The sequence below is a fragment of the Schistocerca piceifrons genome, chromosome X (genome assembly GCF_021461385.2).
Source record: "Schistocerca piceifrons isolate TAMUIC-IGC-003096 chromosome X, iqSchPice1.1, whole genome shotgun sequence".
In the NCBI taxonomy this organism is placed as follows: Eukaryota; Metazoa; Arthropoda; class Insecta; order Orthoptera; family Acrididae; genus Schistocerca; species Schistocerca piceifrons.
This window is the reverse complement of record NC_060149.1, coordinates 411448589-411467042: the sequence shown is the minus strand read 5'-3', so window position 1 is coordinate 411467042 and position 18454 is coordinate 411448589. Positions and strand designations below refer to the sequence as shown.

Genomic DNA, 18454 nt, shown 5'->3' with positions numbered 1-18454 from the left:
TCCTAGTCCACCTCTATGCCATTCCTACTATAAACATCTACTATGATCCCTGTGGAAGAAATGCCCAACTCACCCACACACCATTCCCCACAGAAGCCCAGTCACAGGTTCGTTTATCCTACCCCATCAGAAGCTGGGCCACCTGTGAAAGCACCCATATCATATACCAACTCTGCTGCAAATACTGCACAGCTTTTTATGACGGTATGACTGCCAACTAGTCAAATTGTTGGCAAGAGGAAAACTGACCACCCAGTGAAACAGCTGAGCACAAGATTCTCAATTTTAATGGCTGCTTCACAACCGGAGCCATCTGGATCTTTCTAGATTCTCTTAACTATGCAGATGGTAGTTATCCTTGCAACACATCCTCACTCCTGTAATTGTCCTGACCTCAACCTCCAGTAACCCACTGCCCTCAAAGCCTCCACCCACCACAACCAAGAGCTTCCCCCCCCCCCCCCCCCCTCTGCCTGTCAACCCCTTTCAATTCACATCCCCAAGTTATCCCATCATGCACCACTCCGACAACTGTGCATCATATGGCTAACCCATGCACCTGCCATCCCTCCCTTCCACATTCCTAGGCGGCAAACTGGCTGGTTCCCTCAAAGTTCCTAGCCACCCACTCTTTACCCCTCTCTCTGCAATTCTCCTCTCCCCCCCCCCCTCCCCATACCCAACCAACCCAAACCCCCACCCCAACCTAGTCCACCTGCTGAAATTCAGTTCTGGTATTGTGTGTCCAGCCAGAGACATATTGGAGCATAGGCACGAGAGTGTTTTTCTGTTTGTATTTTGGCTTGAAAATGGATTACTACAAAAGCTAGCATGTTTTCTTTCTTTTTGTATGTGACTCTAGACACATCAATGTTTCTGCTTTTCTGTGAGTAGTCTCTTTTACATTCTACTGTCCGCCTGCTTAGCTGAATGGTAACATGTTTGTCTAGCACGCAGTGGGCCCAGATTTGATTCCCAGTCGGATTGAAGATTTTCTCCGCTCATGGACTGGGCGTTGTGTTGTCATCTTCATCCTTTCATCACCACCACCACCAATGTGCAAGTCGCCCAATATGGCGTCACCTGACATAAAGACTTGCAACCCGGTGGCTGAACTTCCATGGATGGGGCCTACCGGGCCAACAATGCCATACGATCAATTCATTTTTTACATTCTACCACAACTTTCATACAATATAGCTGTAATAACCTCTTTACTGTACTCAACTTTTTTTCTTATCCACAAATTTCTTTGTGTGTGAAACAAGTGTATTCTTGAAAATATCAAATGTGGTAGTCAAAGTGACTGTTCGAACAATTTAACTTCAAATCTTTCTTTTTCCAGTGCCACAACATACTTTAGGCAGACATCTGAAGAAAGGCAACACTTTATTTTGTGATTCAGTCCGCTTCCACTGTAATTTTTAACCTGGTTGACACAACGGGCTTGTACAGTATTTGCAAGTTTTTTTTTTTTTGTGATGTAATCAATAAGAAGAATCACTTTTCCATGGCAGAAAAGACTCTCCATAACCTTTTTGATAGATGAAATCAATTTCACATTTCATTTGTGGTGTGAACATGACTCATGCACAACAACAAATCCGCACACAAAATCAATTGGCTTCTTTTTAAATTGGTTTTAGCACTGCTGACTTTTTTTCCAAAAATTGTGTAAGTAAAGCTATTCTACAGATTAAGTTGCCATTTAAATTATAGGGCAACACAAGATACTGGTAAGCATACCATAACTGGTAACAGACCCGTTTAATTCCACCCAGTCTTTTCAAAAGGTTTTTGAGAAAGTGTCCTATGATAAAACACTGACAGATTAGTTGGAGCACAATTTGTAAACTGCTTCTCGGTGTGACTTTTGTCACGAATTCTCCACAGATAATGCAGTTCAAGACCTCACAAGACCTGGCAAGCTAAAAAATATCCCACTGGTGTATTATATGATGTTGCCAAAGCCTTTGTGTGGATTACAAAATTCTATTTGGGAAACTACAGCACTATATGGCATTAATGGAATTCCTTTTGTACAGATAAAAGTCTCACCAGAACAGAAAGCAGATAACCACACTAACATGTCACAGGAATGAAACTATCCTCAAAAACAGGGAACATAAAATATGGGGTACCAGAAAGATCAGTACTGGTACTACCCGTTTTTAACATATATTAATGATGATCTAATCTTCATAGTAAACAGTCAAAAGTCTTCATCTCGCGAAGACTCATAGTTTATGATTTCAAACAAGTAATAATGACTTGCTCCTATCAAACAGGCATTAATAGTTATAATTAAATGAAACCCTTGAGATCCAGGTGGAAAACAAGTTAAAATGGAATCCATGCATTTTTTGCCCTTAATGGTATACCTCACTGTGTTGAGATACAGACACAAGTGTTGATTTCTTTTGCATATTTTCACTCCTTGTCATCTTATGACATTATCCTTTGAGGCACCTCACCTAAGGTAAATAAAGTATCTATTCAGCAGAAGCAAGCAGTTAGAATACTGTATTAAGTACACTTCTTGCAGAGGCCTTTCTAATGATCTCTGAATTCCCACACTCCCTTTCCAAGATGTTTATTCCTTAATGGTCTGTTTCAATTATGCCATGACCCATACAATCAGAAAACACAAAAATAATTTTCATTTACTCTTTGACCCTTGTCAAGGGTTCAGAGTGAAGATACGTACTCTGGAACAAAGGTACTGAACAAGCTCCCAACCAACATAAAGCAAGAAATACGAAAATTAAAAACATACCTCACTAGCCACTCTTTTTAGAAATTATCTGAGTAGCTACATTTGTGGATTGAAAAGTTCTGTTACCCACATAGAAAACAGCAGTATGCTATGAACAGGACACTATTTACAGTTATAGGTCACTTATTTATCCTGAAATACCAATGTAACTGATAGAAATTAAGCTACCAATGGAAGATAAAAAGCAGCTGTGTAGTGCAAAAGCAGCAGCCCTTTTTCTTTATTCCCCTTCTTCTTCTTCTTCTTCTTCTTCTTCTTCAAAGTAGCAGCTTTCTTTCTAATTTGAATTTACTGGCATAATGACAAATAACATTAAGTGGAATAGTGATGGTTTGAAGTTAACAGTGTACTGATTAAGTTTCCATGATTCATTTGCCTTTTGTTAACGTATACCTTGATCATTCTACTTCCCTGAATGCTCTCCTACTTGATGGCATCAACAGAACAGAAAGAATGTTGTGCCAGGCCGAGCAATTTTCCCCTTGCCCTAGTGCTATTTAACTTTAGTAGTAGCATTTCTTAAGTTAATGTGTAGGTGTCATTTTTCAGTTGACAAAATTTGTGAATTACAGATAGATTTACTAAATACATTACTAATGTACATCACTAAAATACACTGCCCATCAAAAGAAAGTGATGCACCCAGAACAGACAAGGAAATGAAACAGAATTTTGCAAAGTGAGAGGGTATGCGACGTTATTTCAGTGATTACAAAATCGAGTCAAATTTACGAAGAACTTGGCAGTTTAAGACCACTTACTGGTAGAACACTGTGACCCATCTGGTCTGGATACATACACTGAAGAGAATCAAAGTCGGGACATCCTCTCCCGAGGCAAGCTGGTTCCCAATTATTGCAACTGGCCCTTGCTATCCTGGTTATTGGTACTGGGGTGGAGTAAACATCCAAGTTGGTTCAATGCATGTTCTATCACCTACATCTACAATCTGCAAACCATTGTGAGGTGCATGGCAGCTGGTACATCCCATTGCATCAGTTATTAGGGTTTTCCTTCCTAGTCCATTCTCGTAAGGAGTGCAGAAAGAATGACTGACTGAATCCCTCTGTGCATGCAGTAATTACTCTGATCTTATCCTCAGGATCCCCATGTGAACAATATGTAGGGGGTTGTAAGATATTCCTAGAATCATCATATAAAGTCAGTTGTTCAAATTTTGTTACTAGATTTTCTTGGGATAGTTTATGGGTATCTTAAAGAGTCTTCCACAGTGCAGTTTCTTCAGTAGCTCTCTGACACTCTCCTATGGATCAAACAAACCTGTGACCATTTGTGTGCTCTTCTCTGTAGACATTCAATATCTCCTGTTAGTACTATCTGGAGTAGGTCCCACACACTTGAACGATATTCTACAACCGATCGAACGAGTGATTTGTAAGCAGTCTCCTTTGTAGATTGATTGCATTTCCCCACTATTATGCCATAAACTTAAGTCTACCAGCTGCTATACCCAGAACTGAAGCTATGTGATCATTCCATTTCACATCCCTAAAAAGTTTTACACTCGGGTATTTGTATGAGATGGCAGATTCCAACACTGACTCATAGATATTATGGTCATAGGACACTACGTTTTTTCATTTTGTGAAGTGCATAATTTTACGTTTCTGAAAATTTACAGCAAGTTGCCAAACTCTGCACTACTTTGAAATCTTGTAAAAACCTGACTGAACACTTGTGCAGCTTCTCTCAGATAGTAATTGATTATAGATAACTGCATCATCTGCAAAAAGCTTGATTTTACTATTACAAGGTGTATATGCAGACAAGGAAAAAAATTCCCGGATTTCCCAGTTAAAAAGACACTTTCTCCCGGGCGAAAATACAGTTTTCCCGTGTTAAGTGGCAGTATACTTTTCCTAGAAACTGTAAAACTTATCAATCCTTTGAATGGTAGTGGTTTTATACACCGGCGTAGAATTTCTAAGCCATTTAGAAATCAAACTCAGGCCATGTACAATGCATATTTTCGTATTACGAATGTATAAATTCGAATTCCACCAAACACCGCATGTTACTTTCCAAAGCATTGAAATCGGGATTGCGATGCGCTTTTGCAAGCCAGTCATTACTCATGTCACGTGATCTCGCCAGCCGATACAGCGGATATTCAGAGCTTAGGACACGTGATGTAGTCAGCTAATAGCATTATCACTGTTAAGTGGGGCATACACACAAATAGGAAAAGTTAATGGTGTACATTACCGTATATACTCGAATAATCTGCGCCCTCGAATAATCCGCGTACCCCAATTTTGAGGAAGAGGAAAAAAAATTTCTTTTTTCCTTTAATTTGTTTTATTTACAAAACGAAATTGTTCCAACGTTATGATGTGTTCAAAAGTATGTATAATAACTACTAGTTTGAAGCAACGCTGCTGTACAGGTTGATACATCGTTAAAACACAACCGATTCAGCGGCGTGCAGCTGGCCAGCCGGCGGGCGGACGGCCAGCGGCGTGTAACTGGCCGGCTGGCCCATTACACGGGCGGGCGGCCGGTGAACATCATCACCGCCAGCCGGGACACTACGCGTACTTACAATAGCAAAAAAGAAATGTGAATTATATTGTTTAAGAATTTAATACAGTATGTGCACTTTAATATTTCAGTCAATACCGGTACGTTTCCTCTCTTACTACTCTATTCATCACTTCCATCGTCATCACTAGCGGGAGAATCATTGTCGTCTTCACCATCTTCCCATAGAGCGTCGTCCTCTGTTCCATCCAGTGAATTTGTGATTCCACATTTTTTGAAGGATTTTTCCACCAGTGGTTGCGGAATGGAGTCCCATGCACTTTTCACCCATTCACAAATCTGGGACAAATCCGGCCGTTTGATTTTTCCACTAGGTGTGAACTTATGGTTTTCATCAGCCATCCATTGCGTATACCGCTGTTTAAGTGCAGCTTTGAATGGCCGATTTATACACACATCTAGTGGTTGAAGGATGGATGTTAGGCCTCTAGGGATAATGACCAAGTGTCCGCAGTAGCGTTCTCGCTTCCCGCGCCCGGGTTCGATTCCCGGCGGGGTCACGGATTTTCTCTGCCTCGTGATGACTGGGTGTTGTGTGATGTCCTTAGGTTAGTTAGGTTTAAGTAGTTCTAAGCTCTACGGGACTGATGACCATAGATGTTAAGTCCCATAGTGCTCAGAGCCATTTGAACCATTTGATAATGACCAAGTCACTTTTCCCTTTTTGTAATTTGTCCCGCACTTCCTTAGTAGTACGTCCGCGGAAGCTGTCCAGGACCAACATGTTGCGTAAATTCAGTACCGCACCAGGACGATGTTGCCAAACATGTGTCACCCAGTCAATTATAAGTTCATTGTCCATCCACCCTTTCGAGTTCGCTCTCACTAATACCGGTATTCCTTTTATTGTTATTTTCGGAATAGTTTTCCTTTTAAATATCACGTAAGGTGGTAGCTTTCGTTCATCGCCAGTTACAACATCACTGTACATCTTTCTCACTGCCGCCAGTTCCTATCGTGATGCTGGATTCTCCTTTCCTGTTCACTGTGTTGTCGAGCGGCATCTCAAAATAGATTGGCGTTTGATCCGCATTACCAATTTGCGAGAATATACAGGGTGGTCCATTGATAGTGACAGGTTCAAATATCTCACGAAATAAGCATCAAACGTAAAAACTACAAAGGACGAAACTCGTCTAGCTTGAGGGGGGAAACCAGATGGCGCTATGGTTGGCCCGCTAGATGGCGCTGCCATAGGTCAAACGGATATTAACTGCATTTTTTAAAATAGGAATCCCCATTTTTATTACATATTCGTGTAGTACGTAAAGAAATATGAATGTTTTTTCGCTTTGTGATACATGGGGCTGTAATAGTCACAAACGTATAAGTACGTGGTATCACGTAACATTCCGCCAGTGCGGACGGTATTTGCTTCGTGATGTGGACTGTTTGCCAATTACGGAAAAGGTCGATATCGTGTTGATGTATGGCTGTTGTGATCCAAATGCCCAACGGGTGTGTGCTATGTACGCTGCTCGGTATCCTGTGTCCAAGTGTCCGGACCATTCGCCGGATAGTTACGTTATTTAAGGAAACAGGAAGTGTTCAGCCACATGTGAAACGTCAACCACGACCTGCAACAAATGATGATGCCCAAGTAGGTGTTTTAGCTGCGGTCGCAGCTAATCCGCACATCACTAGCAGACAAATTGCGTAAGAATCAGGAATCTCAAAAACGACGGTGTTGAGAATGCTACATCAACATCGATTGCACCCGTACTATATTTCTATGCACTAGGAATTGCATGGCGACGACTTTGAACGTCGTGTACAGTTCTGCCACTGGGCACAAGAGAAATTACGGGACGATGACAGATTTTTTGCACGAGTTCTATTCAGCGACGAAGCGTCATTCACCAACAGCGGTAACGTAAACCGGCATAATATGCACTATTGGGCAACGGAAAATCCACGATGGCTGCGACAAGTGGAACATCAGCGACCTTGGCGGGTTAACGTATGGTGCGGTATTATGGGAGGAAGGATAATTGGCCCCCATTTTATCGATGGCAATCTAAATGGTGCAATGTATGCTGATTTCCATGGTAATGTTCTACCAATGTTACTACAAGATGTTTCACTGTATGACAGAATAGCGATGTACTTCCAACATGATGGATGTCCGGCACATAGCTCGCGTGAGGTTGAAGCGGTATTGAACAGCGTATTTCATGACAGGTGGATTGGTCGTCGAAGCACCATACCATGGCCCACACGTTCACCGGATCTGAAGTCTCCGGATTTATTTCTGTGGGGAAAGTTGAAGGATATTTGCTATCGTGATCCACTAACAACGCCTGACAACATGCGTCAGCGCATTGTCAATGCATGTGCGAACATTACGGAAGGCGAACTACTCGCTGTTGAGAGGAATGTCGTTACACGTATTGCCAAATGAATTGAGGTTGACGGACATCTTTTTCAGCATTTATTTCATTAAAGTGGTATTTACAGGTAATCACGCTGTAGCAGCATGCGTTCTCAGAAGTGATAAGTTCACAAAGGTACATGTATCACATTGGAACAACCGAAATAAAATGTTCAAACGTACCTACGTTCTGTATTTTAATTTAAAAAACCTACCTGTTACCAACTGTTCGTCTAAAATTGTGAGCCATATGTTTGTGACTATTACAGCGCCATCTATCACAAAGTGAAAAAAGTGGTCCAACTAAGACATTCTATTTCTTTACGTACTAAAGGAATATGTAATAAAAATGGGGGTGCCTATTTGAAAAAACGCAGAAATATCCGTTTGACCTATGGCAGCGCCATCTAGCGGGTCAACCATAGCGCCATCTGGTTTCCCCCTTCATTTAGCAAAGTTTCGTTCTTTGTAGTTTTTTCGTTTAATGCTTATTTCGTGGGATATTTGGCCCGGTCACGATCAATGAACCACACTGTATAGGACTGTTTACGGCGCAGATTAATCACATAACGATGAAAATTCACTATTTTTTCCTCGTAATCGCCTGGAAGCCGCTGAGCAATAGCAGTTTTCCTCCGGAATCCTAAACCATTTCGGTTAAAAAATCTTGATAGCCAGAGCCTGCCAGCTTTGAAACTGGTAATGCCTAGTTCTTTGGCTAAAGACAATGCTTTAAGTTGGCACATTTCACTCGTCACCGCGCATCCGTATTGTCGCTTCTCATCTACATAATCGCAGAGCCTTTTCTCGAGTCCGGATGCTTCGCTTTTTGGTCGTGAAATGCCCGGCGATTACTATTAGTTTCTTGAAGCTGCGTTTTATTTTTTCGCCAGTCGCGAATACAACTCTCACATACGTCGTACTTTCTTCCTGCTGCACGGTTTCCAATATTCTCGGCTTCTTCAATAATTTTCACTTTTTCTTTAGCAGTGTACGAGCGATAACGAGAACTTGTAGCCATAATTAACAAGTTTGAAGACGTTAATACTTCACTCCTAACGTGCTACTGATGCGTCACAGACTGAGGCTGCAACAACGCAATAGTATAATGGGATGTATTGTTGGAGGCGGAGCAGTATCAACAATGTTTCGAATAATCCGCGCACCCCAGCTTTCGTCCTAAAATTCGGAAAAAAACATGCGCGCATTATTCGAGTATATACGGTAATATACATGGTGTTGGTAGAAGAAAAGCAGGGCTTTCACATATAATACTGGTCTTGATGATTAATAAGCTGCAAGAGAAGTTAAATTTTCACGTATAATGTTGATCTTTTTTGCACGTGTTACACTTTAAGATGCATCACACAATTGTGCCAGTAAAATTTTTAATACCGACATAAATGTCTGATCTTCTGGGCTCGAATTTTTTTCTAAATGGTTGTCCTCAAATAGTTGATTTTTCAATGAGAGTCAAACGCTCTGTGATTTAAGAAATTGATTGCACAATCTCACACTTAGTTCATCTTGCGTAAAAGGAAATTTACTTTGAAAGTAACATTTTTCAATAAATCATTCGTAATATTGTCCCACAGCCTGTTAGAAAGAGGTTCTTTTCAGCAGTTGCCACAGAACGCCAGATAACAGGCGTCACCGCGCTTGCACAGCTACGATGACACAGGAAGCCCATACATTCGTACGTGTAAAACATAAAAAGATCTTACATTATTTCATAAAAGAAACAAGACATCAGAGGAATTTCGTGAACCATACTAAAATGCATAAATCGGCTTAAAGTGCACACTCGTAGGTCCAGATTCGGTTGTAAATTGTCTTGGAGTACCAGTACTGTATTATCTCATTTTTGGTTCTTTATTATGGCATAATGCCATACGTGCTAGAAAACGAAAGCATGTTCTTTTGAAATGCAGTGAACAGTTGAAACTAGCCAATAGTGTGGAATTAAACACTTCGTTTCAAATAAATTGACTGCCTCAGCGGAAAAGCCATATTTCTTTAGCAAACCGACAAAAATAACTTCATTGTTCAGCGCGGCGATTAATGATTGGCTGAAATTGCCGCCCAGGGCAGATACCCCGGTTTGCTCCCAGTGAATATGGCAGCTTGCGCACGCCAGTAAAATTTTTCCAGGTAGCATCTTGCTGCTTGCTTATACAGCTAACAGTCACACTTTTGTGGCCAGAAGCGGGAGAAGGTACATGCCCGACTCAACTCAACTGCGCATGCACATGGGCCCGCTTGCAACTGCTCAGTAACTAATGTAAACAGTTGTGACGTCATGCTCATCAGAGGCAATTTGTTATTATAAAGCACTGCATAGTCTTCCTAAAGCCTTTGACACATCCTGCTACTGGCAGACACTTGTATGAGCACTGTGTTTTGTTGTTTACATGGCGCATTTCCTTCGCAACTTAGGTTTTATTTTAGTTTTTTTTCTCTTGTTCATGTTTTATTGATGCAGTATTATTCTGCAGTAGTGGGATGCAGTAATATGCTTTGTTAGAGTATTATTTCTTACCAGTCAAAATTACAAAAATTTAACTGAAACACCCTGTATTAATATTGCCTGAAAGGTCATTAATATACAACATGAACAGCAAAGATCTCAACACACTTCCCTGCGACACACCTGAAATTACTTTTACATCTGATGATGGCTCTCCATTCAAGATAACATGCTGCATCCTCCCTACCAAAAATTCCCCAATCCAGTCACTAATTTCACTTGATACACCATATGGTCATACTTTTGACAATAAACATAGGTGTGGTACTGAGTCAAACACTTTTCGAAAATCAGATTGCCTTGATCCAAAGCTTTCAGTATGTCATGTGAGGAAATCATGAAACGGGTTTAACATGATTGATGTTTTCGAAATACATGCTGGTTGGCATTGTGGACGTCATTCTGTTCAAAATACCTCATTACGTTTGAGCTCAGAATATGTTCCAAGATTCTGCAACAAATCGATGTCAAGGATACTGGACGATAATTTTATGGATCACTTTTACTACCCTTCTTGTAGATAGGTGTGACCTGTGCCTTTTTCCAAGAAGTGGGCACATTTTTTTGTCTGAGGGATCTATGATAGATTATAGTTAGAAGAGGGGCTAACTCAGCCGCAAATTCAGTATAGAATCCGACAGGGATTCTGTAAGGCCCTGGTGCTTGGTTCAATTTTAAAGATTTCAGCTGTTTTTTCAACACCACTGACACTAATACTTTTTTCATTCCTCTTTTCAAGGCAATGAGAATTAAACTGGGGCAATTCTCCTGGATTTTTCTTTGTAAAGGATCATTTGGAATTGGAGTTAATCTTTTCAGCTTTTGCTTTGCTGCCCTCAACTTCAGTTCCTGTTTTAACCACTAGGAACTGGACACTAACTTTGGACCACTAAGAGCCTCTACATACAACCAGAATTTCTCTGGGTTCTGTGAAAGATCACTTGACAATATTCTGCTATGGTAGTTATCGAAGGCACCATGCATTGCTCTCTTGGCAGCCAAACGCATTTCAGTCAGCATCTGTACCTATAGCCCTACACTTTGTCTTATACCTATTATGCAGTAATCTCTCTTTCTTTAGAAGTTTCTCTACGGTAACTATATACCACAGGGGTTCCCTCCCATTATGAACTGTTCTACTGGGTACATATCTATTCAAGGCACGGTCAACTATTCTTTCAAACTTGAGCCATAGATCCTCTGCATGCTCCTGCCCTATGCTTAAAGTTTCAAGTTCCTCATTGAAATATGCCACTACTGATTTTTTATCTAGTTTATTGAATATGTATATCTTTAATCTTGTTTTAGTTGTCCTTTGTACTATGGTAATCATTGTTGCCACAACCCTGTTATAGTCACTGATACCAGTCTCGATGTGGACATCCTCAAAGAGGTCAGCTCTACTTGTTGCCATTATCTTCAATATACTTCCATCATGAGTGGGGTTCCTAACCATCTGTTCCAGTTAGTTTTCGGAGAAGGCATCCAGTAAAGTTTAACAGCATGTTTTATCATGCCCACCTCTAAAAAACTGTAATTTTCTCCAGATAATTGTTGGATGATTAAACTCTCCAATTGATGATTATAGTATGACTGGGGAACTTACATACAAAGTGACCTGAGGTTATCTCTAAAGTGTTTGGTTACATCATCAGGAGATGAGTCTGGCAGGTGATAGAAGGATCCAATCATCATTTTATGCTCACTCGAGATACTGGGTCTTGTGCAACAACCTCACATGCAGCTTGAATTTCTGCCTACTGCAACAAATAACCACCTCCATCTCCCATTTGCCCGTCCTTACAATACACACCTAAATTTTCCCACAAATACCACTGCTATCAATTTCAGGTTTCAATCAGCTTTCTATACCTAGTGTTATGTGAGCTTCACTGCTTTTCATGTGTGATTTAAACTCAGGCACTTTATTGCAAATGCTTATGCAGTTTACCATTCAGATTTTACTACTCTCACTTGTGGGAGGCAGTTCTTTCCATCTTACACTGATACTTCTGGGTTTCCTACACCTAACATTGTCTGAATTGGATGGGCAGTTGCCTAATCTAAAAAACCATTGTGTGGACCCCACACACAGTCAGCTATCTCAGTAGCAGGCTCTGATGAGTAGTGCACACCTGACCCATTTAGGGGACCCTACAGTTCTCAACCCTATGGCACAAGTCTGGTAAGTCGCCACCTAGCTTGTCACAGAACTTTCGAAGTATCTCGCTGAGTCCTTCCACTTGACTCAGAACCAAAGGGCCACAATCAGTTCTGAGGACAATGGTGCAAATTGTGGGCTTCCTTGAAACTTTTTGTGCAAGGCTGGTCTTTTCAACCTTCTCTGCCATTCACTGGAATGACCCAAGACTGACCTCCGAGCCAAATGACGGGCATAAGTTGTTCCAACGTGCACCACAATTTGGAGTTGGTAGCACCCTGTTGCCTCGATGGCTGCTGGAATAGCCTCTTCTGCATGCTGAATGATGGCCCCAAGCACACATACTGAGTGCAAATGGTGTCCTTTCCTGTCCCTTGCTGCCATTTAACTAAGGGGTACCATCATTTGCCATACATCTGAACTGCCAACGATTAATAGAGCCCTACCCTTTTGCGTTTGCCTTCTGAAACCAGACAAAACAGGTTTCCCCAAAACAGGTGAAGTGAGTCCCGCTAGCTCAGCTTCAGTTTCAGTGAAAGACAGCACCTCAAACTTGTTGGTTAATTGAAGTAAATACACAAAATGAGATTTCTTTTAAGGCAACACAGAAACCTGTGGTAAAAACTACTTGTCACCTAAAATGTTTTGAGGTTAATTGTAGCTGTTAGTTAACTCGAAAACAATGTTAATTTATGATAAATACAGGTAATATATAGGGCTACTTCTCTTTAAGGGAACTTTATGCAACACAATACACAGCTAGAAAATCTGTTACAGTAACTAAATCACAGAAGCTGATTAGCTACCAATTGCTCATAGATTATGGAAGGGATAATGGTAGCTTCCGAGAAGTCTCAAAAATGCATGTTTATTTACACTGATACAATCATAATGTGTATACGTGGTCAAGGGGGGAAAATGAAATTTTCACAAATTTCCTGGTTAAAAATACACCTTTCTGTGTTAAGTGACAGTATACCTTCCCTTGGAACTGCAAATCTTACCAATCCTTTGAATGGTTAAGGTTTTATACACCGGGTTGGAACTTCCCAGCACTTTAGAAAATGAAGCCTGGCAAAAACAAGTACACTGTATATTTTCATATCACAAAAATATAAATCCGAATTCCACTAAACACAGCACATTAGTTTCTGAAGCATTGAAATCGAGATTGCAAAGTGCTTCTGAAAGCCAATCGTAGCTCATGTCGTGTGTTCTCACCAGATGATGACAGCAGATGTTCAGAGCATAGGACACGTGAGGTAATCAGCCAATAGCAACATCATTGTTACATAGTGTGGACACAGAAATAGGAAAAGTTTTGGTTTAAATTAATAAACAAGTGTGGTTACAAGAAAAGGTAAGCTTTCACATGTAATATTCGTCTCTAAGATTAGTAAGCTACCAGAAAAGCTAAGTTTTCATGCATAATATTGGTCTTTCTTTAAGTGTGTTACATTTTAGGATAAATCACACAAATGTGCCAGTAACATTTTAAATAATGACATAAATGCCTGGTCCTCTGGGCTTGAAATTCTTTAAGTGGCTGGTCCTCAAAGTGTTAACTTTAAATGAGGGTCAAACAATCTGTGAATGTTCATCGCATATTCTCACATGTAACATAATTCGCCTTGCATAAAAGGAAATTTACTTTTGAAGTAATGCTCTTCAAACCACCAGTCTCAATATTCTCCCACGACCTGTTAGAAAAGCATTAAGGGACCCTACATTAGGTCATAAAAGAAACAGGACATCAGATGATACTCCAAGAGCATCGGAATTTTGTAAACCATGCTAAAATGTATAATTTCGGTTGAAGTGCACATTCGTATGTCCACATTCACAATGCAGTAGGCCCCAACCTGATATTAAGCTTTTCCATGTGGCTTTCGGGATGTAAATTTTGTTGTAGTACCTGTTCTTTATTATGGCATAATGCCATACCTGCCAGAAGATGGTTGGTTGGTTTGTTTGTTGTTTAAAGGGGCTAAACTACTAAGGTCATCAGTCTCACCAGAAGATGAAAACGTGCACTTGAAATTCAGTGAACAGTTGATGCTAGCCCATAGTGTGGAATGAAACATTTCGTTTCAAGTAAATTGACTGTCTCAGCAGAAAATATTAATACAAGCAACATTTCTTTACCAAACCAACAAAAAAAACTTAATTGTTCTGCAAGGCAATTAATGCTCAACTGCCAAAAACATGGAAGTAAAATACAATCAGAAAACTGAAACTAACAACATATTGTAGCCTTCCATAATTATTTGAATCTATTTTAATTCAACTGACAATACCCAACCACAGAAATCCATTTTGTTTTCATTTGATGAGAGGGCTGTAAACAAAGAGGAAACAGCAAAATCACTAGACGTAAGTATGGGTCACGTGGATACTACCCCTCCCAACAACAACTCAGGCTGCTCTGCGCATGCACAAATCTGGTAGATTGGGCATGCCAGAAAAATTTTTCTGGGTGGTATCTGGCAGCTTGCTGCTCCTGCTGATAAAGCTAACAGCCATGCTTCAAATAACCAGAAGTAGGAAAACGTACTGCTCATACACGACTCAACTGCACACGTGCATGAGCCTGCTAGCAACTGTTCAAACAAACCTAATGTAAACAGTTGTGACATCTTGCTCACTGCAAGCAGTTTGTTATGGGTACTGCATAGTATTCATTGTAATGCCTTCGACAAATTTTGCTGTTGGTAGACACTTGTACGCGCACTGTGTTTTGTTGTTGTAAATGGCACATTTCATTGCAACTTAAATTTACTTCTTTTTCTCTCATTTATATAACATTCCCAGGTTTTTCCTGGATTTCCCGGTTGTATACATCCTGAATTAACAATAACAGCCAGAATTTATTGCAGCACTCACAAATGTTCAAAATTTCACAATATATCACAATACAAATGGGTATTGGTACGATCAATGAAAGAAAGACTACGCAGAAACAACATGAACAGTAAAATATGCGAATTTAAAACTTTAAATCGACATACGATCTTATGAACACGGTTTCACACAAAGGAAAATTCGTAATTTCATTTTTATATATAAATAAATATGTGTATTGCACGGATTTTTCATTTAGCTGATTCTGTGTACACTTCTACACTCATGTGCCAAAGAAGAACAGCAACAGGTATGGGGATCTTGCTGACCACAGGAGTATCTCAACAACATGTAGACATTTATAGACACATGCTGTGTGGACAAATATTGTCTTGTTGAAAAACTCCAATTCATTTTTCAACACAATTTGATGCCATTGGTCCACAGTGTATGTTTCCTGGTCATGGCACTACTCCAAAACAGCTGCGTGTGGTGTTGTGTTGACTGCAGCATACACATGGGACAGTGATAACCGAGACATGCTGCTCTTACTTTCTAACTAACGGTGCAGGATGACACAGAATGTTGCAAGGAATCCATTACTTGTTCTTAGATTGCAGGTGCAGAAGTGAAGGGGCTACAATGTGCTTAGTGCACTATATGGAGACCCTCCCTTCTGGCACTGAGATGTGGTTGTCACATTCAAATGCCCCACAAATTTGCACAGATAAGAACAAGTAATGGATTCCTTGCAACACTCTGCGTCATCCTGCACTGTTAGTCAAAAAGTAGCAGCAGCATGTCTAGGTTATCACCACCCCATGCAAATGCTGCAGTCAACACAACACCACACGCAGCTGTTTTAGAGTAGTACCATGACCAGGAAGCATACACTGTGGACCAATGGCCATAATTTGACCAACCAGCCAAATGGAGACCTACAAAGAGGTCCATTTAAACTCTATCAGGTGCTGATAAAACTGTCTCATGTTAGTATGTGGCATCTCTGTCCTCTGATGTGATCATTCAACATCTAACATGTTTGCAAACCTCACATACCCTACCAGGACTGGCAACAACCCCAAACACAAAATGACACTAATGCACTCCAGTGCCTAACCTACCTGTCAGTAACAATTGCAACTCTAAATCATTTATGTACCTGTTACATTGACATCTGACCGTATCTTCTGAGTGCTTCACTTTTTTTTTGCCAGGAAATGTACTAGAATTTTTCTGAAACAGTCAATCCCAAAAGAGTACAAATATAAGTTAAACATACCTGGTGTGCTACAAACTGGTGGTGTTGCTACAGCACCTCGCTGTCTCTGAACTCTTGGTCTTAAGACTCTAAGTAATGCCTGTTTTGCACTGAAGCTCACTAGCACATCCTCACACAACAAAAGTTGTAAGTAGAGTGCTGCAGCAGTTGGGAGTGTATTTTCAGGATCAGAAATTGTGAATGCATGAATAATTTCCACAACAGCCTGTACAGTTGCTTCTATCTGTGTTAATCCTGGAAGAAATATGAAAAACAAACAAAAATGTAATTTCAACTGCTAATTTGCTCAATGTAAATAAAGGTATCAATTCACAAGATAAGGTAGGGGACACTCTTCACATTGACAAGTTGTAAACAGTAATTGAAGCTGCTCAGAAGAAAATAAAACATTCAAACACTAAACCTAGCATACAACCTATTTGCACGTTTTCTTTATCTCTTGGCTTCCTTCAATAGGTACAAGTTCGGAGACTTAGGACATATGACGTACCTGTGCAATCAACTGTACGTCGTATCAATGACAGCTAGGAGAATATTGAGGATGAATAACTCGAATACAGAAAAAGTAATATACAAGGCACATCTGCAACTCATTCTTGAGTACTATACATACTTTGAGCCTTATTTTGTAAAAATTATGTCATTGTAATAATTCAATGAATCGTAATGGGGCTAATGGTCAGTGTAAGAATGTTAAATGTTTCTCACTACAAGAGTATATACAGAACACATTCACCTTCTACCCGCAACCACATCAGAATAGAAAACAAATTCATAACATTTCTTATTCCTCCTTCAGTACATTAAAGTTAGTTTTAAATGACATCAATAGTCATGTTCTTCAACACAGATAACTTTATCAGTTGCATTATGTGACAAACACTTGATAACGACTTGCTGAAGGAACTGTGTACCATTTTGCTGAAATGAAAACAGACTGCCCTTGATCATACAACTCATTCATGATATTGCCAGTTATGTAAAGGAAAAGTACAGCTGGTATCAACTGGATGTTTATTCTGAATGTCACAGCACTTTACTAGGCATATTACTGGAAGTGGCATTGCCTAGATGGACTCTGTCCTGAGCACTTGCTAATTCATTCCAATTTAACATGGATTCCAAACCATGGAGCAACTTTCTGTTTGTACACATTCAACATCCTGCCAGAGCCAAGTGTCAATTTATACCTTTGACTGCTGCGGACAAGTTAACTCGTCATGGTCCACTGCTCCCTACATGCCAGGGATGTATTTAAATGCAGCCTCTGGGTTTTCCTTAAGAGCTACTGATGTGTATACATGTCCCGTTACATTCATGCTCTCACTACTGTGGATGAGATACTTACATATCTTGGTGAATAAAAAAGTTTCGAGTATTTATCATACAACATACGAGCTTCTTTACAGGCTATCATTTGCATAAAACGTTTCACACATTTAAGAAATATGACTGCCTGACCTTGATTCCCGATGCACACGGACAGAATATATAAACCAGTATCTCGAGAACAAAATGAGATAACACTGTGCTCTCACAAAAAGTCTACACAGTGCATTCTTCCTTTGCAAACTCTTTAAAATTTTGTGCAATGCTTTAATTAATTGGATGCAGCACAGTAACAATGCCGAATAATTAAAACAAATTCAGTCCTTCACTAAGCAAAGGTGTCAGACTGTAAAATGTGCAAAAAACAAATTTTTTCGTCCAAACAGCCGGAATGCCATCTCTCAACAAGGGTAGCAGCATTAGGTGAGCAGTAACAGCAACAACAAAGCTGTGCACAGTATAAAATGCAGAGTGTACATCTCTAGCAGTCAAATGGTTCATTAGGAAAAAATTCTAGGACTTGGCATGCAAAGAAAACATGAAATAAATGCTTCTCAGAATGTTTTGGTTTTGTCCTAAAAGTGTTTCCCTATCTACTACAAAGC

At 40.1% G+C, this 18454-nt stretch overlaps 1 protein-coding gene across 1 annotated transcript in view; it reads right to left on the bottom strand.

Annotated features, from left to right (window-relative positions):
• Nucleotides 1–18454, bottom strand: part of LOC124721530 (protein purity of essence) — a 482247-nt gene that overhangs the window by 182050 nt on the left and 281743 nt on the right. The window contains exon 46 of the mRNA XM_047246550.1: nucleotides 16521–16754. Coding sequence (XP_047102506.1) covers nucleotides 16521–16754 — 234 coding nt within the window. The remainder of the gene's footprint in view (nucleotides 1–16520; nucleotides 16755–18454) is intronic.